The sequence below is a fragment of the Poecilia latipinna genome, unplaced genomic scaffold (assembly GCF_001443285.1).
Source record: "Poecilia latipinna isolate Pla-1442-1.1 unplaced genomic scaffold, P_latipinna-1.0 Scaffold126, whole genome shotgun sequence".
Classification (NCBI taxonomy): domain Eukaryota; kingdom Metazoa; phylum Chordata; class Actinopteri; order Cyprinodontiformes; family Poeciliidae; genus Poecilia; species Poecilia latipinna.
The window spans coordinates 286,373-300,951 of NW_015112742.1; the positions used below are offsets into that span (position 1 = coordinate 286,373).

The following is a 14,579-nucleotide window of genomic DNA, read 5'->3' on the forward strand; positions in this document are numbered from 1 at the left end:
GAAACAGTCTGTCAGTTGTCTGCCTCACTGCATCTTACCAGAAACCCATCCAGGCACCTGAAAAACATGAAAGAAAGTCGTCCGCATGTTCCATTACTTTGGGGGAAAGTATGACCAGCCGCTGTACGTCACCCGGGCACCTTCACCTGCATCTGTGAAGGACTTGCTTACGTCTGCGCTGATAAAAGTCGTCATGCAACGTTACTTTTTTATTGCCCTGTTTCCGATGGAAAAACCTAACCTTTAACATAAGATTGTATCACCAGCAATAAACTTCTTTGTTTATCTTTTGCCCTCAATTGTGTTTTGCAACCAGTGCTTATGTCTTTCACGTGTCTCTTTGAGCCAAATCGAAAAATCTCTGGCTTTTGCGCAATTCACGCCAAATGCAAATTCTGAAAGCATGCTTTATAGAATTTGATTTCTGTTTGCATCTTTTTCTTTGCTGGTGTTTATTCATTCAATTCATTCAAAAACTAATGTCTTGATGCTCGCTCCTGCAATGTGATCCCAACAATTTTGTATACATGAGAAGCTGAAAAGAAATCAACTTTTTGACCAAAAAAAAAAATGTTTGGACATTTTTTTTTTATCTTCTCAGAAAACTCAAATTTTCATATGATAAAAAAAGAACTTTAAAAGACTTTTTAAACACAAGAAATAGGGTTGAAAATGTTAGAAAATCATACATTTTTATCACGGTATGTTGAGAACTATAAGCTGAACATAACATAAAGGTTGAAAGAAATACGTTGACAAAATGAAAAGACCTCCAGGTGTGTGGCTTAAAAGAAACGCTCAGATATTTAAAAAAATATTCACTTTTTTAAGAGCTTGTGTGCAAGTATTGGCCTCACCTCCTTCCAGGTCATCTGACTGGAGTATCTCCATGTCCAAAACGCTGAGTTTTTGTTTCCACAACATGAAGCCTGCTCATTATGAAGGCCATCACTGGAGTGGAAAAGTCTTTGGAGCTCCTCTTGCTCAGAGTCTGATTTTCTTGAGCTCCTTTTCGCTGCACAGACCTCATCAGCCTGTTGTGTTCAGGAGGAACGATCAGCTTCACTGCCATGGCTTTGACAGAGCAGGAACGAATCCGTCACATCAGAGCTTCCTGAAGCTTCGGCCTTTGAATGAAGTCTGTGTGACGCGGTCAGCTAAATGAAGGAGTTGTGTTGGGACAACCCCTGGTCAAAGTCTTGTGTTGATTTGAACACAAGACTTATAGCACCTGTCGCTAGGCGGGACGAATCACATTCTTCGCTTATCTTTTGACAGCCAGTCATTTTCTTTGCTTTTTGATAGGAGCCATACATGGAAATGTGTTTCTCTTTCCCCCACACAGACCATTTACAGAATTTAGTTGAATTGGATGACCTTTTTTAGTTTTGTTTGTGAGCGACTGGATAAAGGTTGTAATCACCTGCAGAGTGCTTCCACTCTGCAGAGTAAAATCTGCAAAACGTAGTAACGAAAATAAAGAGTTATGGTGGATGTTTGGGTCCCCAGATGGATGCTATGCATTTTTAATACATTCCTACAGAGGCGTCTGCCTCTGTAGGCACCAAACGGCTGGAAACACACAGCAAATGACATAAACTCCAAAACACACAAACACAAAAAAAACAAAGAGATTTTGGAAGAAAAAAAAAAAAAGAAAGAAAGGAAGACTTAGGCCATTATTTTAGTAAATGATAAAGGGCTCTTACAAAAAAGAAAATGTTGCAATCACAGGAAGTGGTATCAAAAAACTTGAGCTGTAAAATATGTGCTGCAGATCCTTTTTGGCTCGTAAAGGCCAAGGGGTCAGCGGTCACACTCTTGTGTTTATTGACGACGTTGATGCAGTCGTTACGCTCCAAGTTCATCACACGAGCGCCAATAATATTCTCTGTTGTTCTGCTTGTGTTGGTGTGACTGAACATGAATCCAGAGTTTAAATACCTGAATAAATCCAGGAAAACCAGCATACGAACAGGTTTATTAACCCTTGCAGGAACATTCTCCAGACAGCAGACTAGTTTTCCGAGGTCGTTATCATCCCCAATGCTTCCACTTCATGTGTCAGGGGATAAACAACTTACCAGGGTAGATAGTTGGCCTCAGAGAAGCCCTGGCATGGAGGTAGTTTTGGATTGGAGTTGTAGGCTGACACTGCCAGGCATTTAAAAGTGGAAGTATTTTTCAGAATTAAAACGCTGCCACAGCAGGCATATGTTGTTAACTTTGCTTTAGATTCTGCAATAGATTTTAAATTGCTGGCATATTTCTTTACAGCCATCTGGGAGAAAAGAGTGAAAACTTCCTGAGAAAGTGACGCTTTAGGGTTGTTTTTCAGGCACCAAAGAAATAACAATCACAATTTTTTTGGGATTATTAACGGGTTCTTCAGAAGAAATTCACAGCTTTGTTTAGTAAATATGTGTGAATGTTACACATTTCTTTCACTGAAGTAATTATTGCTCAGTTTCACAGCGTAGGCGCCATGTAGGAACACTTTGGCCGACGATGCTAACATGGGAGCAGTGAGTTGCCATTCAGCCTCTATGACTGCGTGGCTCTTAGCTCTCCAAAGAGAAAAAGGCGTTCAAAGACAGACACATGCATCAATGAAGAAGGTGCCGGGTATCATTACGAGACGTTAAAACATGAGAGAAACGGAGCGTGAATGCAAAAGGATGTGATGACAGTGCCAGGAAAGCTTTTCATCCATCAAAAACTAGCCGGTTTTTTTTTTTTATAACTCCCGAATTCCCTCAGGGCTTCTCGCTCCTGTTTCAGACGAGAGGCGGTGGGAGTCGAAGGATTTGCCCGCTCTCGTCTCCGTGTTTGCAAGGCCGACTGCACCCGGGGAGTGGGAGCAGTAAATCAAGTTGAGGGAAAGCTGGCAGCCAGAGCAGGAGAAGATATCTGGGCATATCTTCAAAAGGGTGCCAGAGGAAGAACATTAGATAACTAAATAGTCCACCAGGAACGAGAGAACGTGGTGAAAGTGGAGTTTCAGTTTTATTTTTTTCCCCACACTGAGCTGCTGAATGGGATTCTCTCTGAGTTTTGGATCCAGAAGAGCTCTGCAAAAAACACAAAATCTTACCAAGTATTTTTGGTCTAGTTGCTCGTTCCCTTGAAACAAGACAAAACTAACTTGCAAGTAACTTTTCAGCAAGATAGAGGTGATTTTTTTAAAGAGAAAAATTCCTTAACAATGGTTAAAAAAAAAAATGCTACTTTCACTGGGAGATTCTTTCACTTTTCACAAGACATTTTCCCACGCTTTAAGTGAAACGATCCAAATTTTTAGTGGGCGATTACAAGATTCCTAAAAATACTACAACAATGAAGTATTTTCTCCTCAGGTTACATTCAGACACCAACTAACATGAAGAAATTATGTGTTCTGATCCTGTTACCATTTAGCAGCTGGGAATATGAACGTTTGTATTTGTGTTGCACAGTAAATTTTGCTCTTTCCCCCCCGGTTGGTACCCAGACTGCGGAAACTGACACCGGGTGGGCTCAATTATAATATCAGGTTAGATGTTATTTCTGTTGATTATCTGCTTTTGAAGAACCGACCTTCCCCTCCGAGTTCACTTCCTCTCCTCCTCCCGGATGAAACGTTTCTCTTTGATATCCGACTCGCCTCCGAGGTTAATGAATGAGCGGCCTGGTGCCCTGCTTAACGTTTACCCTGGCTCTTCGGGGCGCTGACGCACACACGCACGCACGCTCGGGGTGGCCGTAAGAGAAAGTTCCTATTATTTTTTTATTTTTTATTTTTCTAGCATTTTTCATTTCAATTACTGAAAACTGAATACTAACAAACAGAAATCAAAACGTGGAATTTTTGTTCCTACGGATTATAAAGCGTGTGGTTTCTTTTTTTTCCCTTTTTTTTAAACGACTCGCTGACTTCCAAAGCTAACTAATCTAAAATCATTCACTTAAAAAAAATAAAAATAAATAAATAGCTGCTTAATTTTAATTGGAATCGAGGCAGAAATGTACTTGTCTCCACGTTTGAATGTTTTAATGGCGGCTTCGTTGCCTTACCGTGCGATTTTTCTTGAGTCGTCTCTTGTTCCGACCACAGTCACACGCTGTGCTTTCAGGGTCAGATGGACGACTGAAAATGTGCGAAAAAGCAGTCGGACTTTGAGGAGGGGTTGTGAAAGATGGTCATAAAAGCAACAGCAACTGTTGATCGAAACCACTTTAAAAGAGCTGAAAAAAGTCTGGCTCACTGGAAGCAAAATATAAAGAAATAATGGGTAGTTTAAAACGCAAAGTGACCCCTTTTCTTGTTGCGTTGAAGCCTGGAGTCAATAAGTTTATTGGCTTCTGTTTATTCTCCTGCTCTGTGAGAAATAACCACAGCCTTTCAGTGTAGTTCCTTTGGTCACAGATCAAACGGTTCGAGCCATTTTGTTGCCACTTTGGCTTTGCGCGCTGATGTTCTGTCATGCAGAGGAAAACATGACCACGGACAAATTGCGTCTGGATTTTTGGGGACAAGTTGTTCCTTTTCATTTTCCCCTTTATTCATGGTGGAGTTCTCAGACGAAATTGTGAATAAGCCCACTTTTTTTTTTTTTTTTTTAGACGAGCAGGAACCTCGGGGGGGACGGATTGGACATGGATGCTTTACAGATGACACCCGCCTCGTTTTCTCCAGACGCGGTGATACGATTTTCCTCGCTCTTCCTGCAGATTTAAGGCGATCCTTGAAGGTTTCCTTCGTCGTCGGGTCACTTCCTGCTGAACTTCTTGTCACAAGGAAGCCAAAGATCTGCATTAGCATGTTCTGGTGCTTTCTGGACTTCCTGTCATTCTCACTCTCACCTTTTTAATGATCCATAAAACCTTTTTTTTTTTTTTAAACATTTTAATGTAAAGTGATGATGGCTGGATTGCTAACACAAGTGCATCTGTTCCTCTTTTTCCTCTTTGGCAATAAATCTGATAGTTGGATCGATGAACCGTTTCCAGCTGGACTCTGCTGAAGTGAAGTTAGCTTTTCATTTTGGGCAAAGCTGCATAATGCATGCTATCACCTCCAGCGATCTAAAATCAGTGACACTTCACCTCAAAAAACTCAAGTTGCAAAGACATTTAGATTTCATGTTTGTGCTTCCGCCAATTCCTTTGGCTACGCCTGCAGATCTGCAGCTTCTGCTCAGATTTGCATGAGCAAATAATATCTGATCCAGTGGGTTTGGCACCAAAACAGCTGACTTGTTTCCTCAAGAAAATGTATTTCATGTTTCTGTTTTGTTCTTAAATCCCATTAATATCCTTTGCGTATTGTTTGATCTCGAGAAGCTGATTGTGTTTTCTCTCTCTCTGCTCATCACTAAAAGGATTATGAGAACTTTTCGAAGTTGGGTTATGTTCACCTCACCCGGACCTCAAGAAAGCCTTGAGCAAAGACATCTGGTCAGCCAGGCTGGTTTCAGAACGGCTCCACTGACAAACATTAGCTGGATTTCTCCTAATGTTTTGCATGCTTGACTTCAATTTGCTCTATCTGGTTTCTGGTTGTTGCAACATTTTTTCCCCTTTCAGCATCCGTAGCAGAGAAGACAAACATTGCTGCTACGTTACCGATGTCTTCAGGGTTATTCATTACTTATTCAAAAATTCAGTAGTCGATTTGAGTTTGATTTGGACAACCCCCGATGCCCCCAAAAACATTTCCCTTCATTGTTGTTTTGTTTCCCTTGGTGCATGCTTTTGAGATTGTCGAGTCCCATTTGGGGAAAACTTGTATTTCGCTTCTGTCGCTGTATTTTACTACTTTCTCACAAGTATAGGGTGAATTTTCCCATCATTCCTCGCTGATTTGCAGACCTCACATGCAGCCTTGTTCACTGTGATTTGTTATATGTGGACTGGTGTAAAACATTTTCTTTATTAATCACCAGAAACACTTTAGATAAAAGCGCTACATGCGGTCCCACAGCATTTGGTCGCCCTAATGCTCCAACACGTCACAGTTTGTCAACCGAGGCTTTTGCCCATATTCTGCTCGCTTACATGTTGTTGGAGAAACATCAGTGGTCTAATTCACTGCAGTTAGGAAGTAATGATTGTAAAGTTTTAGGCCAGATTTTTAAAGTCTTATTTAAAAGACAGTTTTGTGATTCATTCCTATGAAAAGCTGGGGGTCGGGTTTTGCAACAGTTGCTAAACAACACTATAGTTTTTTTTTTCTTTTTTTTTTTGCTCTGCGATGTTAAATCTACCATGCGAGGAGCAGAAAGTCTCTGTTTTGTGCTGCCCCTGAGGCACACAGCTGGCCCGCTTCGCTGCAGGTTGTTTATGAGCGGCGGAGAGCAGCTCAGGGCTCCTGCACCGTCGGTTTGTGCATCGTTGAGAATGAGGGGCCTGCTGCGCCGCAAATGGTCCCTATCCGAGATCCGACCCTCCGCCCATCCCTGAAGACGGGGATTTCTGTGATACTCCTTGCCGTGTGGTTGTCATCAGAAAAGTGGGGACAACGAAGAGGATCCACCAAATGCACTCGACGTTTTTAATTAATTGATTTATTTAAATTTACACACGAAAGAAAAGAGCTTCATCGGTGTGGTGCAAGTCACATAAAAAAAATGTTTCCACTTCCATTAACCAGTAGGAACGTCCTGATATAACTTTTTTTTTTTTAAATTTCCGATACGATTCTGATATCGCAGCTTCGAGCATTTGCCGATACCGATACTGGCCCAATGCAATATCGCCATGAATCAAAAACACTTTTATTACTTATTTTGTAGTGCGGATTGTGAGAAAAGGCTTGATCAACAACAATATAGATAATATAAATATTTTTGTCATGCCATATTTACCTGGAGGGTATATTTCAGTGTTTATCCAACATTTTACTTTTTCTGTAATTAATAGAAATGAATAAGACGGCAGTATTTTTGCATTGACGTAAATGACTTTTGAGACGGTCTTTGTGTTCCAGGTTGCTGTGTGGGCGGGTGACGGGGACGCCGTCTTCATCAGGGAATACACTCTGATCCGGAGAGATCACCTTTCAGAAGAGCCCCTCCCCGCTGGCGGACAGAAGCCAGAGGACCCAGTAAGCTCACCATTAACTTTTAATTTTCTACAAATAATCAGTTAATCAATCAGATGCTATCATAAATGATTACTTTATGGCTTAAAGTGATCATTTAAAGCAGCTCATAAATCTGTTGCAATGTGTTTTATGTAACTCTCCGCACCAAAAGAGCGAGGGGGAGGCAATATTTATGTAACACCTCTGTAATGAGAGCCAGTGAACGATGATTGTGAGGCTCTGACTTGATGCGAAGCAGAGCATCCTGGGTAGTTACAGACGTTACTCCCTCCTCATGTTTGCCTTGATGAGACGCGAATCGTTTTCTTAAGCTGTGATGTTTCATTTAGTCGTTCGCTGTAGCTACGCATGTGAACGTCGCTGGAGGTTCAACTTACTGTCCATTTGTGACGTCTGCAGAGGAGAGTGGAAAGTCCCGTCTCAGCATCTTTCACCCTCTGTAGTTTTTTTTTTTATTATTAAATTATATTTCACTTCATAGTAAAAACATTCTAAATGCTGTTTCCAAATAGTTTTTTTTTTATTTTTATTTTTTATGAGTTTTCAAAATGAAACACCACAAGGTTCCTTTGTTGTCTTGAACGGATCATTGACCAGATATAAAAGTATGTAAACATCACACAAGAGTGTGGGAAAATATTTTTATTTCTTGATTATCCTGTCCAGATTTTGTATCCTTCCTTCTTGTGTACTTCTTGTTTTATTTTTTTTGTTTCTATCCTTTCTTCCTTGTACACTTTGTTCCTTTCCCTCCTTCCTTCGTTGCGCCCTTTGTTTTCTTCCTCCTTGTTTCCTTCTTCTCCTTCCTTGTCATTGTGTCGTATTTATATTCCTTCATTCCCTGAATACTTTGTGTGATTCCGTTTGATTTTTCTGTTGTTGTTTTTTTTTTTTATTGTTTCTTCCTTGCTCATCTCCTTTCTTCCTTGTGCTCTTACTGCTTGTGCAGGTGTTGCTGTTTCCAAAACTGCATTTTCTTACCGACATTTTTGACATGCTCAACAAAAATAGTCAGTGAATAAGTGAACACCGGAACCGCAAACTGCCGTGAGTCCGCTGTACTCTGCAGAATTTGGAGAGTACAGCGTGTTAATTTTGGAAATTAACACAGATTAAATACAGTCCTTTCTACCATTACCCCCCCAACATCTTTTACAGTCGGTTTTCTTTGCTCAAATCTAAATGCATTTTGATCCGGTTCTCGGTGAATTCAGCTCAGTACTTTGTGTCGTCTACACGCGAACAGGTCCGAGAACATCTCTCCGTAAAAGCTCAGTTGTTTTCCTTGGTTCCGTAAGTCGCTATAATGGTTGAAATCACAGAGAAGAGCCAGGATATTATGGGTTTTTGCAGCTAAGTGGCTGCTAATGACAGCTATTAGAGTCACTCTGCAGTAATGAGTAGCGGCCCAGCGTGAGGACACGTCTTTGCTCGGCCTGCCTCTGCACGTTTCATAGACCGGAGGTTACATCATCTTGTGCAACGATTTTGTTTTGACACCTTTTCTCCCTCTTATCTTTTCATAAGACTCTGGATGATGTGTTCATCCAGAATCCATCGCCCGACTGTAAGTCAAGAAACCCAGTTTCACCGTCTTTACACGCCTAATTGCACATCAGGCAGTAACTGTCAGGGTGTTTTTAGTTGTTTTTTTTTTTTCCACTTTGCTTTTATTTTTTTTTGGTAGGATTCAGGATGAACAAAAGCTGCTGCTGGAATAGAGTCAGGACTGGGATTAATGGAGGTCATGGTGGTGAGAAGAGGGAGCACTTAGTGGCCATGGCACCAGCAGCAGCAGCAGGGTCTAAGTTACTCCGCTGCAAACTGACTTGGCAGCTGTGTTTTGCAACAACAGGTGAAAGGGCATCGACTTCACACAATTAAACACAGAATTTATCATCTTTAAAATGCCATGTATGTTAGCTGCTGCAAAGCTGGGATTATTTGGGCTGCAGTGGGTTTTTCAACACATACTCTTGTCATCTAAAAGGGATTTCTGGGCATGCATTTTTTTCATAACACTGAACAAGTGTGCAGGGCTTTTGCAAGATTAACAAATTTACTTCTGGAATATGACCATGATGTTGCAGATTTCTTCCCCCCCCCCCAAAAAAAAAGCATGCATAAGCATATGCACCTGTGACGTAATTGTTTGGAAAAATAGATCGATTGATTTGCTCTGCCTAATAAGGTATTTACCCTCTTGGATATTTTTACCTTTTTTTCTGTGTTTACAAATCAGTTGTGATGAACAAAATTTGTCTTTTCTTGACAGAAAATTTTACAAAGAAAACTTTAAAGTCAAAGTGAAAATGGGGATTTCTACAAATAAAAATCTGTCATGTGACTGACCTAAGACTACAGACGGCGACGTCATAACCTTTATTATTGCCTTGCATCAGGTGAAAAACATAAACAAACAAAAAAAAACACAATTTCTTGACATAAGCAGTCAAAACAGAAATGAAAAAATAAGGGAAAACATCAGATGCTCGGCTCCCTTTGGAACGTCGTGATACTGGAAACCAGCTGATGCCGATTAGGTTAAGTGAGACCGTTGAAGGTATAATGGAATCACAAGTGGTGTCTTTTTGGCTTTTTAACTTCTGCATGTTTTTGTGTTTTGGTTTGAGTCCAAACTGGTTTAACTGTGTCTTTGGGAGGTTAAGATTTTTAATTGAATTTTTTTTTTTCTTTTTACTGAGAGACGATACCTTCGCTTTTTGAAAGAACTAAAAAGGAATGCATTGAATTGGGAGAATTTGCCTCCTAGGCTTGCTTATTTTGGTTCTCAGACTCATGTTTGATCCATATGAAAACAGCATGGAGGTGCAGGCATTAAAAAAAAGTGCTGAGCACTGGTGAATGTGGTGCAAAGCCATGTGGCTTTGGATTGGGGGATCATTCTCTCACCCCCGTGTTTGTTCCAGCAGCATATGTGTTCAGTAAATCTTTGGCCCGCACCGTGGCACCGCGAATATCTCCCACTGCTTGATGTGGTTTCACAGCAGTGCACTGTGGGTACTGGAGCGCTGCTGCTGAGGTAAAGTAGACGGGGACGGGACCTCACCACAGCACCCACATTACAAACACGAGTGTGCGTAAACCATTCCGCTGGCCGCGTGTTTGTTACTGGCTACCACTTTGTGCATATTTGCAGGAGAGCTGCATCTCATGTTATCCCAGATTTGTTTCTGTTTGCTTGCTGACATCTGCATATATCGCGTCATGTTATTCAGAAGTGCATGTGTTAGTGATTTCGGGGCCTTTAGCGTTCAACGGTCCCACATGCCACCAAATCTGTGACTTTGATTAAAGGGGAAACTTTCATTCTTCGTCGTTTTTCCTCCTCATCTTCTGCTATATCTGTTCCTCGTTGGCATGTGAAGGCATGCAAACAGTTTCTGGGTGAGTGATTGATTTCTGATTGCTTACATTTCTGGCGCTCCTCTGCGTCTGGCATGTACTCATTCACAGGCGCAAACAGACAGAGGATGGTCGAGAGTCAGAAAGCATTTGCTTTGCGTTTTGGCAACGGACCAACTAATTGGTTTTTGGTGGGGGTGTTTGTTCCCTTCAGCCCCCCCCCTTTTTTTTTTTTTTTTTGTTATTTTCTGGCTCAGTATGTGTGGCTGGGCATGTCATGGAGATCATTCAAGGCACTTGTTATGAGTGTGGGTTCAATCTGGCTGAATTAGGGCTTTGTAAGCAAAATTAAATTTCACCGCAGTTTTCAAAACAAAGCTATTGCAGCAAATTTATAACATTTCAATCTGACAAGTTCTTATTTTGGATATGCAACATACTGCTCCTCTTTGTCTTTTGCAGCTTGAAACATTTTCCGCCAGCTTCCAAATAAATGTCATGGAAATTTTGTTTTCCGCTTGCGTGGGGTGAGATAAAAATCTACAGCGAGGTGCTTTCTGCCTTTGATAACTCATGTAGTTCTCAAATGTTAGCTTTTGCGTAAATCCACAGAGTTCACTCTGTTCAGACAGCCAGGAGCAAGTAGTCAGTCTGCAAGTGTTAATCTCTATTACTGCATTAATTACCTGCTGCTGACAGATCCCTACCACCCATACAGAGCAGAGTTGAGGTGAAGCACTGGAGAAGCTCCAGTAAAATTTGGTATTTTCTACTCAATGTGGGCTCAGGTTATTCTGCCTTCTGGACACGTACAGCGCTGGAGGAGAACATGCGTTTCTGTTGCCTCACCAAGACTGAACAGCTGTAACCAGTGTGAGTGTTGGGCAATATTCATTTTATATACTGTTAGCCCTTCTTCACAAAACATTTTGATCTAATTTATTGTTGTATATAGTCAAAAAAAGGCTTATCGAACAATATAATTTGAGGCATTTTTAAATGTTTTATTCATTTCTCCACTCTCATTTCTTAAATTGATATATAAAATTTCCTCTGAATGTTAAGTATATTGGTTCTTCTATGGACACAGCAGAGTGGAAACTTTCCAGATGAAAGCTGCTTTCATTCTACCCCACACCTATCCCTTCTTCTTTTCACCCTTTTCTCTTTGTACTTCTCTTCTTTTTTATGTTCTACAACTCTTCCTCAAATTCCTTCCTTCCTTCCTTGTTTCCTACTTTTCATCTCTCCTTGTATCCTTCCTTTTTTTCCTCCATTCCCACGCCACAGTGGTGCAGTAATTCATGCAAAGTCAACTTTTTTTGTGTGGCACATTTCAGCAGCAAAGCAGTTCAAGGTGCTTTACATGATAAAAATATAACGCAATAAAGCAAAACAAACATTACATTACAGTGGCAGAATAACGAGAAGTAATGAAAAGTTGTAATCCAGACCAGAATTAATCAATGTTTCAGTTATTATTAATCAAAGGCAGCTCTAAACAAGTGGGTTTTTAGCCTTGTGATAGTTTCTCCCGGACGAGCCCCCATTTGTCACGCCTGGCTCAAAGGTGATGACAAAAATGGGAGACAGATGAGCGGATCTATATAAATAATAATTTGTTTATGTAAAAACATGGCTATGGGAGGAATAAAGAGCCAGTCTGAGAGGGGTGTGCACCAGCACTGCTGCCCGTTCTGGGCTAATCCAGAGACCAACCAAGCAGATCAGTAACGGCAAGACCGATCTGCTTGTTTACCGATCACTGGGCTTTAAACACCAACCCAGTGTGTTCAATTAGGGAGCCAACCCATCTGCCTGCTTTCTGATAAGAAGAAGAAAAAAGAGGACACCTAGTGGACTGGAGGGGATCATCATGGTTGACTTAAAGCATCTCAGTGTTTTGGGAGTTTTGCAGTTTTCTGGAAGTTTGTTCCAGACTAGTGGAGCATAAAAACCAAATGCTGTTTTTCCATGTCTGGTTCCAATTCTCAGGATACAGAGTAGACCACAAGTTACTGAGTGGTCTGCAGTAAGTCTTTCTCAAAGCTGCATTTTTCTTGGGAAATTTTAAGGCTTTCACATCAACTTGTTTGTTTTCTCAGAACCTACAAAACCGTAAAAAAGAAGGATTTTATCTAAACATGGTGTTAAACTCATCAGTGCGTTGTCAGCACCAACCACTACAAACCCGTGTATGCACTCCCGAACATGGAAAAAAATAAAATCGGGAACATGAATTTGTGCAGACTTCCACATCAAATGCTTTCACACAGCTTTCACCCCCCAGGCTCCGCTCTTACTCACAAGCGTTTTCTGCTCCCAAGGAGCGCTGTGCAAGAATGTAATCCGTTCACAAACCACAAAATTGAAAAATGACCCCCTGACTCGCTTCCAAACTGAAAAGTGAACAGTGCTTGCAACACAAGTCAGTACGCTAAGACCAAATCTTTATACAAGCAAGAGGTAAGCCATTCAACTGAAACAAGCATAATTTAAGGATCTCTTGAGGTCGTGTTCAGCTAAGACTCTCTCCTGTAAACACTCCCGTACTTACACTTGAATTTGCTGCAGGTCATAAAACGCTGCGGACGGCAGGCATGCAAAATCCTTCCGCGTTCAACTCGGCACAAGTCCAGACTGATGCAGTCACGATGGCAGATCAGATATTGGTGTGCCAATTTGATCTCTGATCAGTTGTTCAGATTGCGTGAATGAAATAACTCTGTTGCTCATGATTTTCCCATAACTATCGGAGGAGCTGCTGCTTACCCAACAAACATAAACTGAGGATGATTAATATGTTCAACTAGAGATGAACATAACTGCTATTACGGCTGTACAAATAAAACTTCCCAAGCGACTGCTTTTCATTAAGCTTACACATGAAGTAAAACCATAAAGTCGGTTCCTTTCAGTTAATGACCTTTGGTTTTGTGCCAGCTGGAGTTGCAAGACATTTATGGAAGGAAATCACAGTCATCACAAAGACAGCACCTTCTAAGGCATCGTGATTTATGCTTAGACAGAGGCAGAGCAAGAATTTAAAAGCTTTCACATTAAACGTCTAAATCCACAAATAATGTGCATATGAGGCATTACTTCCTGCCTTTGTTTTACCGGGCAAGGTGGAGGAAGTGTGGGAGGGGCAGGAAGATTTCATTTTTGGAATATTGGGATTTTATTCTACCAGTGCACACCTTCCATGGTTTGGAGTGAATTCAGCATGTCCAGGGGAGATCTTTTTGTTGTTTTGTTTGAATATTGAGGATAAACACAATGTCTGAATGGGTCTAAATTACTTACACAAGGTGTAGCAATGATCATGTCCTTGAGAATCATAAACCAGCTCAGTTGCTTCTTTTTGTTTTTTTTAGAAAAGGAATCAGGCACGCATGACCTAGATCAAACTATTATTATTAGCCGATATGCATCCCATTTTTTCATGATGATGGCCAATTACATTTTCTTTCATCTCACAAAAAAAAACAAACTGATTTCTGCCACGTCTGTAGGCAGAACTTAATTGCTTAATGTAACCAATAGTTTTTCATCTGCAGTCGATGCTCCACGCAAAGCCGTTTGTTATTGGCTGTGATTTCTTTCTTATTAGCTTCTTTTGTCTTGCTGTGATCTTGTGGCAATACTTTCGGGTCCAGTTGATGAATAACTTTAAAATCAATCCACAGGTGGGAGCATCAACATCAACGTCACCCAGCTATGCAAGAATGTTATGAATGACCTCGCAAAAAAAAGGGGGGATTTCAGCCAACGGACTACATGCAGTTTTGTTCGGTTTGCTGTCCCGGGGTTTTGGGGTGTTGAGCGATCTGTTGGCTGCTGGAGGGTGATTGTGTTATGGGGACGCTGTGGATGTTTTTTGGGGGTATTTGATGGAGCCTGGGCCTTGTATTGGCCTCTTGCCAATGCTGTGTCTCAAGTTGCAATTTTATTCCATGTCTGCAACTTTGGCAGGCCTCGCCGAGACATCCTCCCTTTTGTTTTCTTTTGTTTTTACCTCTCTGTCCCTCTCATCTTTGTTGCTTTATAATTGTCATAGTCATTAATTTAACATCATCAATAAGAGCAATGCAGCCATACAGAAAAAAACCCTTCTGAAAACCAGTAC

The 14,579-nt window shown here is 41.0% G+C and overlaps 1 protein-coding gene across 2 annotated transcripts in view; it reads left to right on the forward strand.

The window, feature by feature from the left end:
* adamtsl3 (ADAMTS-like 3) overlaps positions 1-14,579 on the forward strand; it is a 113,668-nt gene that overhangs the window by 33,884 nt on the left and 65,205 nt on the right. For both annotated transcript variants that reach the window (XM_015028498.1, XM_015028499.1), the window contains exon 2: positions 6,968-7,084. In XM_015028498.1, the coding sequence (XP_014883984.1) occupies positions 6,968-7,084 (117 nt within the window). The remainder of the gene's footprint in view (positions 1-6,967; positions 7,085-14,579) is intronic.